The sequence below is a fragment of the Triturus cristatus genome, chromosome 11 (genome assembly GCF_964204655.1).
Source record: "Triturus cristatus chromosome 11, aTriCri1.1, whole genome shotgun sequence".
NCBI classification, from domain to species: domain Eukaryota; kingdom Metazoa; phylum Chordata; class Amphibia; order Caudata; family Salamandridae; genus Triturus; species Triturus cristatus.
The window spans coordinates 185,515,045-185,537,170 of NC_140594.1; the positions used below are offsets into that span (position 1 = coordinate 185,515,045).

Consider the following 22,126-nt stretch of genomic DNA (forward strand, 5'->3'; position numbering starts at 1 on the left):
GAGAAGCTTCAAAGTGGCTGGAAAACTTGAAGGCTAGGAGGTGTGCCCACCATTGCAATTTCTACCCCTCTGGTAGAGGAGGCGAAGTTAAGCCTCAGGTAGAGGAGGCAAAGTTGAGCACACCTTTCAGTCCCCTCCCATCTTGAACAGGAGGAGACTCCTCCAATCAGGGCTAGGATTATGCCTCCCTCCCATAGGAGGGTGGCATTATAGTGGGTGTAGTCACCCCAGGGAAAGTGCCCATTGATCCTACCTACTACTAAGGCTGGGCAGAGCTGGCGGAGTGGCACTACGCGGAGGTCCACGGAGTTGGGGACCAACTCCATGGAGCTCTGCTCCACCATCCGCCTCCTCCACCCCACATATAAAATTTTTATTAAGAGTACAATAAGGAGTAAATAAAAAAGACTTACCTTCACTGAGGCGTCCCCGGGCTGCCGTCCTCCTCGTGTCTCAGGGTGATCTGTGCATACGCGCGCTCCCGTGCATACGCATTTTTCGCAAGGAATGCGCTTGCATGCGCAGATCACCCTGAGACGCAACGAAGAGGAGGACGGCAGCTCCTGGACGCCGCAGTGAAGGCAAGTCTTTTTTATTTACTCCTTAATATGCTTTTAATTAATTTTTAATAGGGGGTGGAGGCAGGCGGCGGGCCAACTCTGCTCCGCCGCAGAGTGTGCAGAGTTTTGCCTGCTCTGCGGAACACAGAGTGGCCAAAACTCCGCAAGCAGAGTTCTCCGCCCACGGTTACCTACTATGCCCCTAAAATGCCACTAAATGTAGTATTTAGAGGGCTCCCCCCCCAGACCTAGAAATCAGATCTGCGATGATCTAATAAGAGAGAAGATATCCCTGCAAAGAAGACTGAAAACGACAACTTCTTGGAGTCTGTTTCTTCTGGACAGGTCCACTGTCCTCTGGAAATTGGAGTCTTTATTGAAGGCAACAGTCCTCCCCAGGGTTTTGGGGGTCGTTGTTGCAAGACAGGTCGCAAGGTTCTCGAAGCTGGAGACAGGCCGGTAGGGCTGTGGCCAATGCCGTTGTCATCTTCGGGCTTCTGCTGCAGGGTGGCTTCTTTCTTCTTAGTTTGTTGCAGATCTGGGGTCCAGTTCTGGGGAAGCCACCTAAATATTAAATTTAGGAGCCTTTTAGGGGATAAGCAGATGGGGCCAATGGGCACCTCACCTGGGGTGACTACAACCTCTATTATGAGGGGGACATAGCCCTGATTGGAGGGTTCCCCCCATCCTCAAGATGGCTGGGATTGAAAAGTGTGCTTACCTCGCTAATTCCCCTCCTGCGGACTCTCCTCATCTTAGAGGTGGGTTTGGCAGAGTTGGATACACCTATCATTTTTAATTTGAACACTGGTTTTCATGCCCAAACTGAGGGTATAAACCATGGGCAGCCATCCACTGCTAGAAGCAGAGGCTGGGGCTCGTTTTACAAAGGTGGCAGGCCTAAGAAGCTTCCTTTCTTTGAGCACTGGCCAGTCCTGGGGGAGGAGGCATGCCACCTCTGCCCAAGATGTGCATTGTTTCTGGTCCCAGAGAGCAGGGGCTCTCTAACCAGGGGTCCAGAAACATGTATGGTGGCAGCTAGCTGCCTACAGCCAGTCTGAGACCACACCAGGGTTGGTAGGAATTCAGGGGACACCCCTGAGGAGCCCTCTGGGTACATGGCACAGTAATTCTCACACTGGCTTCAGTGTGGGTTTATTGAAAGGATTAGTTTGGTACCAATTCCTCCTGTATTCAGTGAATCATGATGCTGTTCAACTTGAGTTGTCGAGTTCTCAGCCCATGTACTATCTGTGGCTTACCTGGCACTTATAATATTAGCATATGGTACCCAATATTGTAGGGGCATATCTGCTCATGCAGGTATGCCTTAGCCTGAAGCATAGTGCAACTTGCCCTAGGGCTGCGAGGCCTAATAGAGAGCGGACTTACATATGCTGCCAGGCAGTGTTGGCTGGCATGGCACCAAGACAGGGTGCCATGTCGACTTTGTCATTTTCTCCCTCACAGGTGCATGCAGGCTTCAAGGGCAGTGGCATTGTCCTAGTGAGGGGGTTCCCAAGGGACACTTCAGCTCTCAGGCCCTAGATACCCAGTGTACCAGTTACTAGGGACTTACATGGGGGTAGAAGTACCAATAGGGAGTTTGTTTTAGGAAGGGAGCACTGGCACAGGGCACCTGGTTGCCAGGGACCCTGTACGCTACATTTTAAACCATATCAAAACCAGGCAAAAAGTGGTGGGCCAACCATGCCAAAGAGGCACTTTCTCACAAACCCAATGGGCTGAACAATGGTTTTGACCTCTAGACCCTGCCGCCCCTGATGGTGCAACTTATGTACTGGCCTGACCCTTGACTGGAATTTTAATTGTTACATACCTGTTTAACTGCGATATTGTATTCCCCATAGGATAACTGTTCTGAAAATATTTTAAGTGTCTATTTTTAAAAGTGAAAATCATTTTTTTTTTTTAAACTTACCTTATTGCGAAGAGCGCAGTTTTAAAATAAAATTCAAACAAGTATATTTTTCTAAAATTGGTGTGGATCTCCATTTTGAGTTGTGTCCATTATTGGTCAATGTTGTGCATGTCTTGCACTCCTAAGCCTACTCGCCCACACAACCACTGATGGAGCACTGTGGGTTTCACATGAAGCCCTGCATACTTTTGGGGAACCTCTGGACTCTGTGCAAGATATAAACACCTAGTGGCAATACCAAATACAGAGCCAGCTTCTTACAGTCACCCTACAGGATGTTATTCCCCTGCTGCAGCAAGGCAACTTCATGGCCACCCTCTTCCTGAATGACGCCAACTTCCACATCCTGATTCATCCAGCTCATTTACACTACCCCACTTCATGGTAAGTAGTCAACACTACTCGTTCAAAGTGCTGCCCTTCAAAGTCTCCATGTCTCCCAAGAGTTTTCACCTAGTGTCTAGCGTTGGTGACTTCCCAACTTAGAAGGAAGAAGATCCATGTTTTCTCCTACCGCAATGACTAGCTGATCAAGAGTGCAGGCAGACAAGAATGCCTGGCTTACATCCAGGCCACGGTCTTCCTCCTTCACAGCTTAGGAATCACAGTAAATGTTATAGAGTCCTATTTGGAACCACTTGAGATCTAGCCATTTATAGGGGCCGTCCTCAGTTCTGCCATGGGCAAAGCCTACTCCAGCCCTCGGAGGGTGCAGGCATTCCAGTAGCTGCCGCCACCTCTTTTTCATCCATTCACTCAGATGTCAGTCCACACTGTGATGTGCTTGCTAGGAATGAGGGCCTCATGCATTACTATAGTACCCTATGCCAGGCTTCCTAGGAGTCAGTGTAATGGGTGCCCCTCTCAGCCAATGGTCTGGTCCCATGGAAATCAAGCATTGGTAAGGACCAGTATCCATCACTTTCTGCAGTGGTGGAACAGCAACAACCTGTTGCAGGGCAGACCCAGTCCTTTGGTTGACCATCACCATGGATGCATCTCTAACCAGTTAGGAAGTCCAACTAAACATGACCGTTCAGAGTCTGTGGCCACCTCATCTACAGGGTCTCCACATAAACAGCTTGTAGCTATTAGCCATTTAACTAGCTCTCAAAGCATTTCTCCGGCAGATTCAAGGCATTGTGGTCATATTGCAGGTATGCACCAGGACTACTATGTTCCACCTACAGAAGCAGAGGGGCACCCACTCATGTTCCCTGTCAGCCCTAATGCAACAAATTTGGAGCTGGGTCATCCATCACCAGGTCCGTCTCCTGGCCGAGTATAACAAATTTGGCGCAGGGTCATCCATCACCAGGTTCGTCTCCTGGCCGAGTACCTACCTGGAGTGGACTACTACTTCGCTGTTTAGTGGGAACTCCACCAAGAAGTCCTGCTTCCTTAATTCCACAAGCTGGAAACCCTAGACCTAAACCTTTTTGCCAAAGCAGAAAACGCAAAATCCCTAAAACTTTGCCTCCAGGGTTCTGCACCCCAATTCCATGAGCAATGCCCTGTGGATGAATTGGTCATGGATCCTTGCCTACCCCTTTCCTCCTCACCCACCGATTCTGTACTTGGTCTGGAAGCTGAGGCAAACATCCCTCACCCTCATCCTGGTAGCTCCAACATGGCCCAGACAACCATGGCTCTCAACCCTGCTTGAGATGTTCATTGTCCCACATGAGAAGCTCCCAAACAGGCTGTGCCTTCTCACTCCATACCTCAGCAAGGTCGGACCCCAGGCAGCTCAGCCTAGCAATTTCACTCCTGAAGTCAGAATTTGGGTACCCGGGGCCTGCTCCAGGAGGGCATGGATATACTGTGGGAAGCCTGTAGGCCCTCCACACACACCTGCTAGGCTAAGTAGAAACGTTTGGTGCACTACTGCACTCCAAACATCATCAATCCACTTACCCCTACAGTACAGGACATTGTTGCTTCTTACACCTTCAAAGGTCAGGATTGTTTTTTGCGTCAATCAAGCTACACCTAACTGCTGTTGCTACAAACATGCAGAAGAGAGAACACTTTTCTCTTTAAAATCCACTGTTATCAAAGCCTGCATAAAGGGCCTTACATGAGTAATCCCACCTAGGGTATTTCCTGCCCAAGTCTGGAACTTAACATTGTCCTCGTCAGACTAATGGGGCCACCCTTCGAGCACCTGCATACGTACCCCTTGCAGTTCCTCTCTTGCAAAGTTGCTTTCATCACAATTATCTCACTCAGGCGCATCAGGGAATTGGAGAATTCTCAGAACAAATCTTACGTTTTTGCCCAAGGTTGTCTCTCCTTTCCACCTTAAACAATCCATTGAGCTCCCTGTCTTCTTCCCATGACATTACTCAGTAGCACTGCACATGCTTGACGTTAAGCATGCACAAACGGGGCGCTACTGTGGCTTTCACCTGGAACATACCTATAAGAGACTTATATAGAGTTGCCACTTGGTCCACTCAAAACACACTTTTACCAAATATCTTTTGGAGGTCCTATCAAGAGAACAGGCCAGAGTAGATCAAGCTGTTGTCTGGACTTTGTTTTAGACCTCTGCAGCCACCAACTGGTTAGCCACCTCTTAGGAGTGTACTGTTTTTCAGTCTGTGCACAGCATGTGTATCTACAGCCACCCGCTATAAACAGAATGTTTGTTACCCTGTTAGCATGTGTTTGTTGCATGCAAATCTGTAGATTGACATCTTTCCAACCTCCTCCCTGGAAGCCAGTGGCTGTTACTGCTATCTTTTCCTTCACGCTGATGTTTTCTCCTTTCATCATTACCATTCTTCATGTACTCACTACTCCATACTTTCTCTCACCCTCTGGGAGAAAAACAGTAACAATGGAGTCTGACCATGCACATCTACATCCAGAGGAGGAGTCCCGGAGACCTTGTGACTCAAAAGACTGCTTCGAAGGAAAATAACTTGCATCATCTAAGCCCAACACTAGAGGGTTGGAGTATACACAGCATATGAATCTACAGCACTACATGCAACAAACAGATGCTTACACTCTCACACACACTCACACTCCCTCCCCCACCTGTAATAAGCTTTGGACTGGTCGACTGTGCTACCCGAAGAGTCAAGGGGTAAAGGAGTTTACTTTGCCATCAGTTATGGGTCAAAGATGAGATCGACCACAAGAGCTAAAAGCCCAATCCTGAGTCCAGTACCACAATTGCCCTTGGTCGTAGATGCATATGCTTGGCATTATCGTGCCATCTAGTGTTGGGCTTAGACCGTTACAAGATGTTTTTCTTCAAAAGACGTTTTCAAGTCACGAGGTATAGTGACGACTCCTCCGTTGTGCATTGCACATGTTTCTTGGCTCCTTTGTTCGATTGTTTTTGACTCATCGGGTGAGCATTCGAAAAGGAGCAATAAAGTGACAGAATAAAGAAACATGTGTATGATTGTGAATGTGTAAAGTACAGTATTAAATATATCCAGAATTATTGCAACCAAAGGCTTCCGGGGTGGTGGGCTTATGAATCTAAGACACTACACTCTACAAATAGATACTTACAGGGTAAGTAGCATATTCCAATGGTAGCATGTTTGCCATATATACATATGCTTAGCATCCAATGTAAAGCAGTGCTCCCCTTTTTAGTGTCTAGTGACTGGTTGAAATACTTGTTTGAAATAGTGTTTTAAAGTACAGCTTGACCGTATCTTGTTTGTTGATGTGTGAATAAATCAACACAGTACAGTTTCGTAAATATATATGGGGGCTATTTCATGTCGCTGCTTTACAAATATCTTCTTAGAAGATATTTCCTAGAAAAGTCATAGTGGCTCCTTGTTTACGTGTGGAATGAGCTTGTGGTGGTACCACAAGTACCCTTTTGACTTTTTGCTAACCTGTGTGAACGCATCTAACTGTCCATTTTGCAATTCCTGCTTTGGATACAGATGCCACTTGGTGAGGTTTGTTAAAAGCAAAAAATATCTGTTGTGTTTTTCTAAAAGATTTTGTTTTATCAATGTAGAACCTGATGGCTCCTTTAACATCTAATGTAGGACTTTTCTCTTCTAATGTGTCTGGGTTAGGAAAGAGCACTGGTAGCTCTGAGGTCTAACTTGCATGAAAGGCTGATACAGAAATGTTGTGTTTGTCCACAGAACTAATTTGTTTGAAACTATTTTAAAGAGAGGTTCTTGGAGTTTGTGCCTGCAATTCACTTATCCTTCAGAGAGCAGCGATTGCCACTAAAAAGGCAATTTTCCATTTTAAAAGTTGGAGTTGACATGAATGAAGTGGTTTGAATAGTAGCCCCATAAGCCTGGTAAGGACAATGTTTAGGTTCCAGGCAGGGCTGGTGGAGTGGAAGGAGGGATAACGTTTTTTAGTCCTATGAATGATTTGATTACTGGTATGTTAAACAGGAACATATGTTGCCTGTTTTGCATGTAGGCAGATAGTGCTGCTAAATGTATTCTGACGGAAGTCTAAGTGAGCGTTGTTTGCTGCAGATTAAAAAGATATCCTTTAATGTGTTGTACTGAAGGTGCTAAAGGCTGAATGTGCTTACATGTACATTAATGTACAAACAGTTTCTATTTTGCAGTGTAACATGCACTAGTTGTCGGCCTACAAGTTTGTTTAAGGATGTCGGTACATTCAATTAATTTTAAATGCCCAAAGACTAGGATTTCAGGAGCCAAATCGCTAGATTTAGTTGCTTGAGATTGTGATGCATTACTGTTCCTTGATCCGGAGTTAGTAGATGTGGCCAAAGAGGTAGTTTCTCATGTGGCACTAAAGATATTTGCAGTAGGGTTGTGAACCATGCCTGCCGTGCCCATGTTGGGGCTATTAGTATTTATGTTGGAGACGTTTGTGTTAACTTCTGAACCACATATGGAATTAGTGGGAGAGGGGGAAAAGCGAAGGCAAATACTCCTGACCAATTCACCCATAGGGCATTGACCTTGGATAGAGGATGGGGGAACCTGGAGGTGAAGCTTTGGCATTTGCCATGGAGGTGAGTGGCAAACAAGTCTATGTCCGGTGTTTCCCATCTTTTGAAATAAGAGTAGAGTAGTGGTAAGTTAATCTCCCCACTCATGTACCTGCTGATGTGCCCTGCTGAGCAGATCTGCAAAGTCGTTGTCCACCCTAGGTATTCTTCTAGGGGGTGGATTTTGTGATAGACTGCCCAGATGCACTCTGGTATAAGGGTTGCTGTGAGGAATCTTCCCCCCCCCCCCCCCCACCCCCCTACCCCCTGTTTTTAAATATAATGCAGCATGGCAGTAAGTGTCTGGTGGTATTAGTATGACTTTTTGGTGTACGTGATTGTGAAAAGCTTTGAGTGCTATCTGAATTGCTAGAAGCTCTAGATGAATGATGTGTAGATGTGTCTGAGCTATTGTCCATATACTGTGAACCGTGAGATCTTACATATGTGCTCCCTAACCCTGAATGGATGCATCTTTGATAATGGTGACTTGCTGAATTGGGGCTGTGAAGAGCCGGCCTTGCAACAAGTTGTTGCTGTTCCACCACTGGAGAGCGCAATGAGTTTTTGGCCCTAATAGCACTAGATCTTGGAGATGCCCCTCCCCTTGAGACCATTGAGATTGGATAGTGTGCTGAAGGGGACGCCAATGTAGACGAGCATGTGGTACTATGGCTATGCAGGAAGACATCATGACTTAAAACCACATTACTACTTGGACTGTGAGAAAAAGAGATAATGTTTATGTAAACGTTTGCACTCTTTCTGAACTGGGATGTGCTTTGGCTGTAGCAGAACTGAGTTGCACTGTGGAAAGGGTGAATTTGCAATGGTTGCAATTGAGTTGCATTAAGTTAAATTGGCTTTGCCTTGCTGACGAGCATTAATGTGCACACTAATGCACACAAAAAAGCTGGTTAAGCTGTTGCTGGCTTTTGGGGTCTACTTTCCAGGGCAGTCTAATGTTGAGTGCTAGAGAACATAGGATGCCTATGCACACGTTATTAAATAATACTGTCTCAATACAGAAAGTAGTGGAAAGAACAACAGTGTAGACACAATTACAAAAGTCCAACAGGTTTTGTCTTTCTTGGTTTAATATGATTCCGTTGCCCAGCCAACACGTGTTTCGTCCGGGTGTAAACCCACGACCTCTTCAGGGCTACAAAAACACATAAGGATACATTGTAGACACATAAGTTACAATATATCTTACATAATAAGTAGCGTGATAGGTGTCAAACACCGTGATTGACAGCAAGCACCCAACAAAAACGTAAATTCAGAAAAATCCAGATTAAATCTCATGAAAGTGCAAATCTGTGACATGAAGGATAAAGCATAAAGGTTTCTAAATGTGCCAGTAAAGTCAAGACAGTGACAGATGAAAAGAGTGCAAAAGCAAAGTCTCAAAACTGCTAATTCTCAATGGAGACCTATAAATAGGAACACCTGAAAATTGTATTCACATAGTGCAGGGAGAAACAAATCTAAATATAGGAAGGATCATGACTTGCCAAAAAATTCTTAGGCTCTTATTAAAACATGAACACCGATAACATTCAGAAACCGTAAATTACTAACGTCTCATTAAGAGGTAAGTTCTAGACAGTGCATATGGTTCACGTGTGATCAACTAAGTAGATGAAATGAGAGAAAGGAGGACGAGGGAAAAACCATAGAGTAGGAGTAGATGGGCAAACTAAAATGTGAGCACAATTCGATCATATTGAGGGGAACTTCAAATGTGGAAAACTGAGGCTTACCATCAGGCGAAACGTGAACAAGCAAAGGATCTAGAGTCACAAAAGAAAGGTATAGACCTCAGTAAAATACATGAATACACATATTCGCAGTCTATAAAACCACAGTAATGATGTGAAAACTACCGGCTCACCTCTCCGCCGGTTGTAATTCCGTCCCGGCTGCGCGGGACAAGTGCAAGTGTCACTACTCGAAATAGGTATACGAGGGTAAGTAATCCAATGAATCGGGACCTATAAGAAGGATACCGGTGCACGTCATTACTAGGGGCAAATTATAATTACCACAAGTAATATCTGACCCGTAATCCTAGTATCAAAACCGCAAATTATACGAAAAACCTTAAAGGTTAATGTGTTTAAAGGTGCTCGTTGATAAATATATAAAGACCCACGTAAACTACGAAGGGTCAAGGTTAATGCAGCAAGTTCATATCACGTAATCAAGGAATGCGTCTGAAGTGCGCATAATCAACAAGAGAGTGGCGTCGTTAAAGCCAGCAAACCTATCATAACTACTGCTAAGAAGCAAAACAGAGTATAGCTATCATTTACACAGCCGCACATTACCTTAATGACGAGTACGTCTCGGAGTGTAGTTGGTATCAGGTTCGTCAGCAGGCCGGAAGCGATTGCCGTGCACGTTATAACGTGATAAACGAGTTGACAACTAAACCGTATATGGCAGTCAGCCGAAAAAGCACCGGAAGTGAGGAACAAGTGCAATGCTAACCCTGCTTTCACCACATACCCCCGTCACAGCGTAAAGACGGGAGGGATTTATAAATAGCGAGGTTACTAAGTATCAAAATATATGTATCATGCGTGGGAAACAATTTAAAATGATTGTGGTAAAGATTACCATCCAAACAGTTATAGACCGCATAAAGAGAAAAGTGTTTCTATGTGGTCAATACTTTAAAACAGCCAGCGTTCCCTACAGAATATGAACGGATTGATCACCCGGTGGTAAATACCAGCGGGGAAAGAGGGAAAATGGCATGTAGGCCATGGTGAGACTTGGTGGAAGAGGAGAGCATAGACTGAAAAGGGACAATAGAAAGAAGTTAGGCACAGAGGCAATTAAGGGGCCTGTTAGACTCGAAGAGAAATACAGCAGCAGTACAACATGGCTGAATAAAGAAATATGCAAAAAACGGTGTGAGAATCCGTGCATCTAAAATGTATCACAATTCACAAAATTCTGTACGTATTTAGAGATTGTTTAAGTCTGATCAAACACAGATTCCTCAAACGTGCAAGTTAGAAAAAAAAGTCACTAGTTAAGAGAAATATAGATGTCTCGAGTAATCTAGCGTGCGTAAAGAATAATTACTGCCATAGCCATGGTACACGAAACATGGATATTATGCATTAACAAATGGCATTCATTTTTTTTTTTTTGTTGAGAAAATTTTATTGTGCAGAGAAAAGGTTACAAGCACGGGCCTACAACCGCCAGGGCCGGCCGCTAGTAGTTAAAGTGGTCAAGCAGTTCAAAAACAATGACTGGCCCACAGGGGCTCCGCTATATTACAGTAGCTCAGACTGCACGTAAGGGAAGTCAGGATACACACTTTTAATATAAATAACAACAAAAATAAAGAAAAACAAAAAGCAAGGCGAAACGACTTGAAATGGGCGTCGAACCACAGCCGGGGGACTCCACACCCGACCACCCGAGGGCGGTCAATAAAAGGAGGCCTGAGAGGGAGGGGGGGGCCACGGGAGAACCAAATCTGTACTCCGAAGTACGAGATAAGCAAGGAACCCTCAAGGATCAGGGGGACGAGGCAACCCCAGACGTATCCACCAGGGGGGGAGCACAGATAGACCCGCGATACACGTTCCACTGCCCCCAAATTCTACCCCATGCCCCCGGTTTACCACGAGCCACATACAGCTTTCTCCCTGAACATGCACCAGTCCATGTTCTCCTTCCATACAGACACGGTGGGAGGCCGTTGGGAACCCCAAAGCTGCGCTATATCTCTCTTTGCGATCATGTTCCCCAAGGCCGCCCACCGAGCCTGAGCCGCATTATAGTCATTGGGCTCCCATACATTCAGAACACAGCGACGCACCTCCGGCAGCAGAGCGACCCCGGTGACTAGTCTCATAACATCATGCACCTGGCGCCAATATTCCGCCACCTCGCGGCATTCCCATAGGATGTGGAGAAAGGTGGCACTGAGCCCGCAGCCACGCTTACAGAGCCCGTCGTCAGAGAACCCCATCGAGACCAAGCGGGGGCCCGTCACATAAACACGATGGAGAATCTTAAGCTGGACCAGACGGAGACGGGCCGGGGTGGCCACCTCCTTAGGGGATGACAGTGCAGTCTGCCAGTCCTCGTCGTCCAACTCCACCCCATCTCCCGTCCATGCCTCCCGAAGACGCACCAAGAGGTCAGCCCGATTATTTATCAGTTTTTTGTAAATCAAGGAGATAGTACTGTCGGGGACGTGACCGTCGAGTATGCGGTCCTCGAGAGGCGAAGAAGCAGGGACCGTGGTCCCCTCCCCAAAGACCGAGAGCAGGGCATGCCGAACCTGTGCATAACGGAAGAACTCTCTTTCACTAAACTCGTGCTCGCTCTGGAGCGCCGCGAAGGATTTAACCGCACCTTTAACCCATAGGTCCCCCACTCTGCTGATGCCGATCGTGTCCCAGTGCTCGAAGCCTTTCGTTGTCCAGAGGCTTCCCAAGCGTTCTGAGGCGAATAAAGGAGTGGCACACGTTAAACGCTCACTCCAGCCCATCGCTACGTTCGCCGCCTTCCACACACGTACCGCAATCCTAGTAGGGCCCGTGAGGGTCCTACCAGCGGATCGAGAGTAAAGCGCTCTGTTATAGTTACCGCCGGGAAGCAGGAATTTATCCATCTCATATGCCGGGTTCAAACCAGGAGCGTACGTAGCATGGTTAATGGCAGACAGCTGGGAGGCCCAATAGTACCGTCTAATATCAGGAAGCGCGATGCCCCCATCATACCAGGGGAGAGTCAGCTTTGCCAAAGCGATACGCGCTCGCCCGTCCCAAACCAGTCTCCTCTGCAAACTCTCCACCTCCCTAAAGTAGGCCGCCGGAATGACATCGAAGGAGTTCTGGAGTGCATAAAGAAATCTGGGAAGGGACATCATTTTAAACAGCGCCGCGCGACCAAGTGGAGACAAGGGCAACTTACACCACCGAGCCGTATCCGCCCTCAAACGCCGGAGTGGAGACAGGAGATTCTGCTCATAGCGGACCGCCGGATCCAACGAAACGTACACCCCCAGGTATTTAAAGCCGGACTGAGATATTTGGAGCGGAAGCCGAGGCGGTAAGAGAGGAAGGCCACCAGAGATAGGATACACGCAAGATTTGGACCAATTAATTATCAGACCCGAATTTCTCCCGAAGGAAGTAAGGACATCAAAGAGAAACAAATGGCATTCTTACATCAAATTTAAAACAGTCGAGAATCAAGAAGAAACACTGGATGTGGCCTTACAGACACAAACCCCATAATTACAATGGAGCGCTTCAGCTAAACAGCACCATTAGTTACCCAAGAAGAATTGCAGCTCATGGTCTGTGTTAAGACCCCGTTCCACCGCATTAAGACGCATGATCCAAGTAGCCTCAGAACGCCGTAATGCTAGTTCTCTATCACCACCCCTGGGATGTGGCAGAGTATGTTCAATACCAAAAAACGTAAAGCATTTGTACTGGCCCTGGGCAGCACAGCTATTGGCATGAACCGCCAAAGGGTATCTGTTGTCATTCTGTTTAAGCGCCCTTGCATGTTCGCTAATGCGTTCTTTCAGCATCCTAATTGTGCTCCCTACATATTGTTTTTGACACACGCACGTAATTATGTATATAACAAAACGTGTGGAGCAACTGATATTCTGTCTAATTGTGTATTCCCTCCCATCTGGTCCAGAGAATGTTGTCTTGTGTTGAGCAGCCCACCTACACACCCCACAGCATCCACATTTATGAAAACAAAGTGTGCGCTTGGTGAGCCAATCACTCATCTCAGCCTTTCTAGGTATAGTCGGGCTAAGAATGGACCTCAAGGTAGTACCATTTCTGAAAGTAACTAGGGGTCTATTCGAAGTGAGTGTTTCAATGGTCTTGTCAGCTCTAAGTGTGTTCCAGTGTTTATTCATACTTTTGGTCAAACACTCAGATTTCAGATTGTAGTTAGTGATGATCCTGATAGGTTGATCTTGTTTGTTATCAGTTTTTCTAGTTGTTAGTGTATCTGTTCTAGGCAGATCCAAAATGCGTTTCTCTGCCCTCAATAAGGTGGTGTGTTGGTAACCTCGATACTTGAATCGGTTCATCATGGAGTCTAAACAGGAGTGGAATTATCTATCCTCGCTACAATTCCGTCTAGCTCTCGTAAATTCACCAAAAGGGATGGCCCTAATCTGGTGTTGTGGATGTGCACTGGTGGCATGTAATACCACATTGCATGCCGTGGGCTTACGGTGTGATTTACTATGGAGAACCCCATCTGTGATGTATAGCTCAATGTCTAAAAAGACCAGATTTGTTCTACTGTGTTGATGTGTGAATTGAACACCTAGGGTGTTGGAATCTAGGTAGCGATAGAAGTCGTGTAACATGGATTCAGTGCCAGACCAAAGTAACAGGCAATCATCAATATATCGCCCCCAGTAAACGTTATATTGGCTAAAATGACAGCCCTTGTCACCCCAGAGCCATTTGGATTCAAAGTACCCCATGAAGAGGTTAGCAAATGACGGTGAAAATTTGGAACCCATGGCAACTCCTCGTATTTGTTTATACCATTGGCCCTCAAATAAAAAACAGTTGTTGGTTAGAATGCGTTCAGTCATAGACAATAACATTGTAGTGTGTTGCCATTGTGTCGCTGGTAATTTACCAAAATGCCATTTTAAGGCTTCCATTCCTGTACTAGGGTCAATATTGGTGTAGAGGGAAACTACATCTAAAGACACTAGAATGATGTCATCTTGCCATGTTAGGTCAGCTAAGAGGCTGAGAATATGTTTGGTATCTTTTATGTAAGCAGGGAGATTCTGAACCATAGGTTGTAGAAATAGATCAACATATTCCGCAAGTTTTTCAGTCGGACCCCCTATTCTGGAGACAATTGGTCTGCCAGGGGTGGATGGTAGGTTCTTATGTATCTTAGGAAGAGTATACAGAACGGGGAATTTGGGTCTATTAACTTTCAGGTACAAATATTCTTCCTGGCTGAGAAGTCCTTCTCTAAGCCAAGCTTGAAGATGTTTATTGATTAGACAAGTGAGGGTACCCATAGGGTTGCTTGTGAGGGATTCGTAGCATGTAAAGTCAATAAGTTGGCCCTTTATTTCATTATCGTAGTCCTGTTTGTCCATGACCACGATGTTTCCTCCCTTATCAGCCTCCCTGATAATAATGGAGGTATTGGAAGAGAGGAGTGTCAGTGCCCTACGTTCCCCTGTGGTAAGATTAGTATGCGAGTAGACTCTGCCTGAATTACTCCTAGCCTCGTGTTTATCAATCTCTCGTGAAACAAGTTTGTGAAAGGTGTCAATAGTGTTGCCCCCTGGTAGGATTGGTGTCCATTTGGATTTAGATTTCAAACCACTAGCTATGGTATAGTCAGTATCCACATTGAGGTCTAATGGCAATTTGGTTAGGTCATCAGGTGACGCTTCCTGGTTAGTGATAGAAAGAAGTAACTGGGTATCATATAACTCCTGAATACTGAGAATATCAGATGCACCACAGACAGAAATGTTCTTAGTATGTTTATTAATACTAGGATTAGTAGCAAACATCTTTTTCAATTTCAAATTTCTTGTAAACTTAAAAGATCGACTTTAGTTTTGCACACATCACCCCTATCGGTGGGGCAGAAGTTTAAGCCCTTTTTAAGGAGGGAGATCATATCATCAGAGAGTGTAAGGGAAGAGAGATTGATAATATCCACCCCCCTCTCCTGTGTGTTACTTAGTTCCTCTTGTCCCCTGATCTCAGGTTCCTCCTGTACTCGTTTGTGCCCTGACCTCTTGCCTCTCCTGGTTTTCTTATATCTGTGAGGATGGGCTGTATCCTGTTGCCCCTCTTGATACGTTGTACTTCTTGTAAAAAAAGAGGAGGAGGAGGAAGCATTGCCAAGTTTGTCACTACTGGTACTGGCTGTAGGATTGTCTGATTCCCCATCACTTGAAGCGGGTACGCTCAGGGAGGGAGGTGGTACTCGAGGATACAGAACTGTTAAATTGGCCAATTGTTTTACCCTTCGTTTGGTCATTAGTAGATATGTCATCATATTTTTTGGCGAAGGTAAAGATTCTCCCTTCCCTATAGTCAATTTCATCACGTTTAAGTTTCCTAGCTTTGCGTTGTTTGATATCCTCTTGATGTTTAGCCAGGATATCAGCCAGGATGACATAATTTTTTTCGGTGGCTTCCACTAATCCTAGGTCTTTAATTTCATTTTCAAGAATGCAGATCTCCTTCTGCAGTGCTGTCACTTTCCGATCTGCATTGTCAATTAATATGCCCATTAAAGTTTTGGAGTTAGATGTCAGGGATTCTTCCCAAAGTTTCAAAAGATCTTCATCTAATTCGTCATATGTGGGGAAAATTGTGTCACGTAACCCCCTGGGTATTCGTTCCAATCTTAAATACTGTCTTAGGGTGATGCCATCCCACCACTTGCTATTCTCATTCTTTTTTAATCTTTCCAATTTCATGAATTTATCCCTTAATCCCTCCTTTTTGGTTAGATTCATGTTCTTCATACTTGCAGCCACGGTGTCTCCGTTGGCCAGATTTTGAAATAATTCTTGTGCTATTTGGTCACGGTTCATGGTTAAGTAGGTAAAATTCCTCGATAGGAATTCACCAGATACAAAATTCAGATATAAAAAACTTAGCAAACGTTGGGGCAGCCCCTACCGCTTGATTGTACAGAATTTATAATGCAGGGTTTTAAGTTTTGCGGTATGCGATGGCGCCCACAGTGTGTACGTAGAAGTATGGGGCTAAAGAGTGGAACGGTGCAGATAGGACGAGGGGAAAGCAAACCCTAAACCCCTCCAGTAGACCGGAGTCTAAACATAAGAGAACATAGGATGCCTAGGCACACGTTAGTAAATAATACTGTCTCAATACAGAAAGTAGTGGAAAGAACAGTGCAGACACAATTACAAAAGTCCAACAGGTTTTGTCTTTCTTGGTTTAATATGATTCCGTTGCCTAGCCAACACGTGCTTCGTCCGGGTGTAAACCCACGACTTCTTCAGGGCTACAAAAACACATAAGAATACATTGTAGACACATAACAGTTACAATATATCTTACATAATAAGTAGCGTGATAGGCGTCAAACACCGTGATTGACAGCAAGCACCCAACAAAAACGTAAATTCAGAAAAATCCAGATTAAATCTCATGAAAGTGCAAATCTGTGACATGAAGGATAAAGCATAAAGGTTTCTAACTGTGCCAGTAAAGTTAAGACAGTGACAGATGAAAAGAGTGCAAAAGCAAAGTCTCAAAACCGCTAATTCTCAATGGAGACCTATAAATAGGAACACCTGAAAATTGTATTCACATAGTGGAGGGAGAAACAAATCTAAATATAGGAAGGATCATGATTTGCCCAAAAATTCTTAGGCTCTTATTAAAAGATGAACACAGATAACATTCAGAAACCGTAAATTACTAACGTCTCATCATTTAAGAGGTAAGTTCTAGACAGTGCATATGGTTCACGTGTGATCAACTAAGTAGATGAAATGAGAGAAAGGAGGACGAGGGAAAAACCATAGAGTAGGAGTAGATAAGCAAACTAAAATGTGAGCACAATCCGATCATATTGAGGGGAACTTCAAATGTGGAAAACTGAGTCTTACCATCAGGCGAAACGTGAACAAGCAAAGGATCTAGAGTCACAAAAGAAAGGTATAGACCTCAGTAAAATACATGAATACACATATTCGCAGTCTATAAAACAACAGTAATGATGTGAAAACTACCGGCTCACCTCTCCGCCGGTTGTAATTCCGTCCTGGCTGTTGAGTGCTAACACCATGTCATAATTTTGCTCCTTGTAAATCTGACCACTCACTCCTAATACAGTTCAGGAACTACAACAGTAATTTGGCACAATTTTGTGGCATAGCATGGATTTACTGGCTGTCACCTAGTGGTCTAATAATTTTTATTTCCTTTCCATTCTTCTAGTCAATCCAATGCTTGTTTTATTTTTACAACTACTAAGATGATTTTTTTTCTTTTTTTTTTGTTTTTTGTTTTTTTTACTTCTGGTCGTATAATTGTGTATTGTTTTGTTTTTCAACTAGTTTGATGCATGTTTTTATGTGAAGGACATGAGCAAGATAATTGTCAATTTTTCTTCACAGATAAAAAACCAGAAAACCGGTGCTGGAGATGTCGAGAAGGAAGAATAATTCAATTTGACTTACAGGGACCTAAGAACATATCTAACACTAGATTGACATTGCAAAGTTTTTTTTTATACTGCTATGCTTGGTGCTCATTTATCACAACATGAACTTTTCGGCTGACTTTTCATTCTGAACAAAATGTACTTTCTACGTATTTAAAATCTTTTTTAAAGACAGTAGACATTTTTGTAAGTAAGTATTTTTACATGAGAATACAAGTTGGAGTACAAAATGATATTGCATTCTAATTAGTAATCCAAAAGCAATTTGTAAGTCTGCAGTAAATGTCTGGAATTGTCCTGTTGTGACACCTGTGTGTATTGATCATATGAAATTACCCTAGTGTGCCTGTGCCGTGTATTGTCCTTTTCCATGTTTGTGTTGTATTTCAAAAAAGAAAAGCCTGCATCATGGTCTCAAACTGCCCTTGATAATCTGCAGTCTCTTATTGTTTCATATTTCACTTAAAATGGCTTTTCATATTAAAATAAAATACACTTCCATATTTGACTCTTTTTTGGTTTGTTATAACATTTTTATAAATAAGCAAGTACGTAGTAAAGAATAATTGCTGAATGCAAGTGACTTACCTACAGACAATTCTGTGGCAGAAAGTAGTTGAGGTCCAGTAAGTTACATCTAAATTGAAGTTGTTTATGCAATAAATTGAACAGTGCTGCACTGAAATGTGGTGTCTTTCTCATCGCCCACAACAAATTAAGTTTTCCTCCACCCCAACCTGTTGAGCATTGTTAATTGCAAATGATCCTAAATCAGCCTGTCAACATATTCAACCAATCTATCACTTCTTGGGTGATCTAGAAATGGTCCGACCTGCTTTATTACTGTGGATTCTAAGTGCCATTTCATTTCTCTAGAAACTGTTTAATTATCTTTGACCAACTCATCTGGCTATCCTGCTCTACCAAAAACTTCCTGAAGAAGTCAGTCTTATTTTGTTTAAATTTTCTCCCACCCTAAGGACATTTGAACATATAATCAATTCTCACTATTTCAACTTTTGGAGGCTCGCCCAGCACCCCAAAGGCACCAAAAATGTTTATTGCTACCATGCTGCATTGGGCTAATGGCGCTTCCCCTGTAGCAGTAGAGTTAATGTAGTCACCCAGGTTTCGTCACTCCATATATATTCACTGCAAACTCTCACATAGCCCTCTATGGAATTATCAGCTCTCAGTCTCCAAGAATCCTTTCAAATCCTGCATTTTATGTCCCTTATGTCTATATGCCCCTCGTGCTAGTTAAGAACCGTGCGCTTTATCACTTGAAGTACTACCAACAGCCCCAATCTTAAAATCCGCCCTACACTTTATCACCTTCTTTCAGAATTGTACAAAATGCCATACTTCCTTATTTTAAAAAATTCTTTGTTTTTTAAAGAGTTTTATGTAATTCCTTATACTCTGCCACCCACTAGTATTGTGCTTTCGCATTTCCTTGGGCATAGTCCGCCTGCTTCCTTACTATTTGCATACTCCGGAAAATCTTTAAATGGCTCCCCATCAACAGACAAACTGTCATTCAAGCCTTAGTCAACAGCTGTTTGGACTACGGCAATGCACTCTATGCAGCAGTTGCCACTCACCTCCTGAAGAGATTGCAAACCACACAGAACTCCGTGGCCAGACTCCTACTGGACCTTCCCAAACAGACTCACGTCACCCCTCTCCTCAAACTTCACTGGCTCCCTATCCAGAAGAGATGTTAATTCAAGATTCTGATCCACACCTACTAAACCCTACACAACCAAGGGCCAGCATACATCAACCACCGCCTGAACTACCACCAACCCTCTAGACACATGCGCTCTGTCTCCCTGTTCCTCGCACACACAGCCAGCATCCGCCGCAGCAGCAGTGGATGCTCCTTCTCCTACCTCACTGCTAAATCCTGGAACGACCTCCAAGGGCGTGGCTTTTTGCAATGATCAGGTTACAATTGCCATTATCTCTTCTCTGCCATTGCTCCTTCTCTATGACAAAGCAGCTCCAATACCATAGTTCCTTGCAGCAGTAGAAGTAATGTTTACATGTTTTGTGTTAAAATATTTCTGATGGATACTGTACTAACTCTAAGCATGGCATCAGTTGGTCACTGTCCTGTAGAGCAGAAACATTCCTAATGGCCTCAGTTGGTTCCATCTTCGGTTCAGTTCCTTTTTGTGATGCACGGGGACACAAGTAATCCTTCAAAACAAGAGGGAACTGGGAGCAATCAAGGTCAGGCATATGTGCTCGCTGACATAGACCATTAAGAAAAGGTATGCAGTTTCTATAGAGCACCTCGTGAGAGAGCACACTTTGTGTCGTTCCACGAAAGAATAGGTCGAAGGTGTATAAATAATTGGGAGCAAGAGCCCTCGCCCACCCAAATGAGTCATGTTTCATCATCGGGCAGCTCCTTGTTAGGCCGGCACAGCAATGCCTAACTGCCCCCTCATGGGGGCGTTTTACTGAAGATCTTATCAGATCGAGTGCTGTGAAGAACTGAAAATAAAGGCGTCCTGTCCGTTTATAGGAAGAAAAGGGTAGAGGAGTTGAAAATGACTAAGGGACGTCTAAAATCAATTTATTCTGCTGGTGGACCTTGTCCTCGTTAACAGGGTGAAACAATGACGGAAGTGGTGTTCCTTCATATCTCGGAGGATTAAATTATGTGAGGGCGACTATGACAGGGCCACTATAATGATAAAGCATGCCACTCATTTGGGTGGGTGAAAGCTCTTGCTCCTGATTATTTATACTCCTTTGACCTGTTTGTAGGAGGCTGGCTTAGTATGCGGTGCACACTTATTTAAGTCAAGCACCTTACACTAATCCAGACGACCCATATGGTGATTTTAGAGGTCTTAAACAACGATTGAAAGCTCTCTAAGTGGTATCAGTGGAGAGCAGCCTTCAGGCTCAGTCCAAAATTAGTGTTAAGCAGCTTGTTTTACCGGAGCTAATCATATAGTGTAGGTTAAACAAAAAATCACTCAATGTGGTTATAAGTACATTTATTAAAAACACTAACACATTGGTGTATCTCCTACCCGGAGAGATCAACACAATACACACACTTCAATTGTAAACAGGCAAGTAATCACAAATACATAGTGGTCTCCAGGGGGGAGACCAAACCATTTACTAAAGAAGTGGAACTGTGACCGAAGTCAAGACTTGGACCAGGAGACTCAGAAGAGCTGGGGACACAAGAAACCACCTGAGGTAAGTACCCAGGAACCCCACGGAGGCAGTGTGCAGAGTGGAAACACAGCTACGTACTCAATGCAAGTCAATGGGAAAGTTGCAGTTTTAAAAAAGGACCCTTCCCAGTAGACCATGAAGAAATCCAGTGGAAGACAGAAGGATGGAGAGTCACCCCATCCATGGCTACCCCAGGAACCAGGATACCTACACCAGGGAAGCCGGGTGCATAGGTGCGAAGTGACGTCAGAAACTGCCATAGACCATAACTGAGGACTTCAGGAAAGATGCCGCTGGCGAAGGTGAAAGAGTCTGTCAACATCCAAAGGTGGATTTTTGAAGTGAAGAACCTGCAAGCAGAGAGGACAGAGTTTGCCACTCTGGGTGACCAGGAGGTACGAAAGAGCAATGACGGAAGATGCAGGAGTGATGACGGTGACCATGTTGCTGCAGCTGTGAGGTCCAGATGACGCTGTGGAAGACCAGGAGCTGTTCAAAAGCTGTCCCACTCCAGAAGTCGAGAACGCAGGGTCGGTTTCTGGCAGGAGCACCAACAAGCCTTGGCAGCAGACACAGACATGGTAAACGTTGGGACCAGCAAAGTCCAAGGGACTCACCAACTGCAAGCAAGTCAGAGCCGGCCTGAGCAAGCAGGGGAGCCCACTGAAGCCAAAGAATACCCTCAAGAGGACTCCGGCTGAAGGCACGGGAGTCGCAAGAGGACCTCTAGCAGCCCACCAAAGATGCAGGCCCACGGAGCAGTGGATGGGGTGAGGACGAAGATCTTGGCAGGAAGAGATGCTGGAGCTTCTTGTAGCCTGAAGATCCCTGTACAGAGCCAACAAGCCTTGACAAGGGCAAGTAGATGCGGTACACAGGGGTTCTGTTGCAGCAGTTCCGACTAGGCATACTGGCCTCAAACTTGCTGAGAGGACAGGTCTGGTCTCGAGAGGGTTGCAGACAACCAACTTTGTTGCTGAGCCTTTCAGAGTCCGTGGGATATCAGGAGCAGCACACAAGTCAGCGTTGTTGCGGTGCCTGCAGATGCAGGGGACTCCTTCACTTCAAGGGAGATTTCTTTGGGTGTCTTTGATGGCCACAGGCCTGGAGAGGGACCTGGAAGAAGCACAAACCACAAACATTTGCAGAACAGCGAGACTGGGAGCAGCAGGGGTCTTCCTTGGTGCAATCTCGGTTCCAGGCGAAGTCCAGTAAATCCAGGTGCCCAGA

The 22,126-nt window shown here is 44.8% G+C and overlaps 1 protein-coding gene across 3 annotated transcripts in view; it reads left to right on the top strand.

Moving 5' to 3' along the window:
- Positions 1-18,190, top strand: part of TRAFD1 (TRAF-type zinc finger domain containing 1) — a 282,334-nt gene extending 264,144 nt beyond the window's left edge. For all 3 annotated transcript variants that reach the window (XM_085633468.1, XM_085633470.1, XM_085633469.1), the window contains one exon: positions 17,643-18,190. In XM_085633468.1, the coding sequence (XP_085489594.1) occupies positions 17,643-17,690 (48 nt within the window). In that variant the 3' untranslated portion in view covers positions 17,691-18,190. The remainder of the gene's footprint in view (positions 1-17,642) is intronic.
- The last annotated feature ends 3,936 nt before the right edge of the window (positions 18,191-22,126 follow it).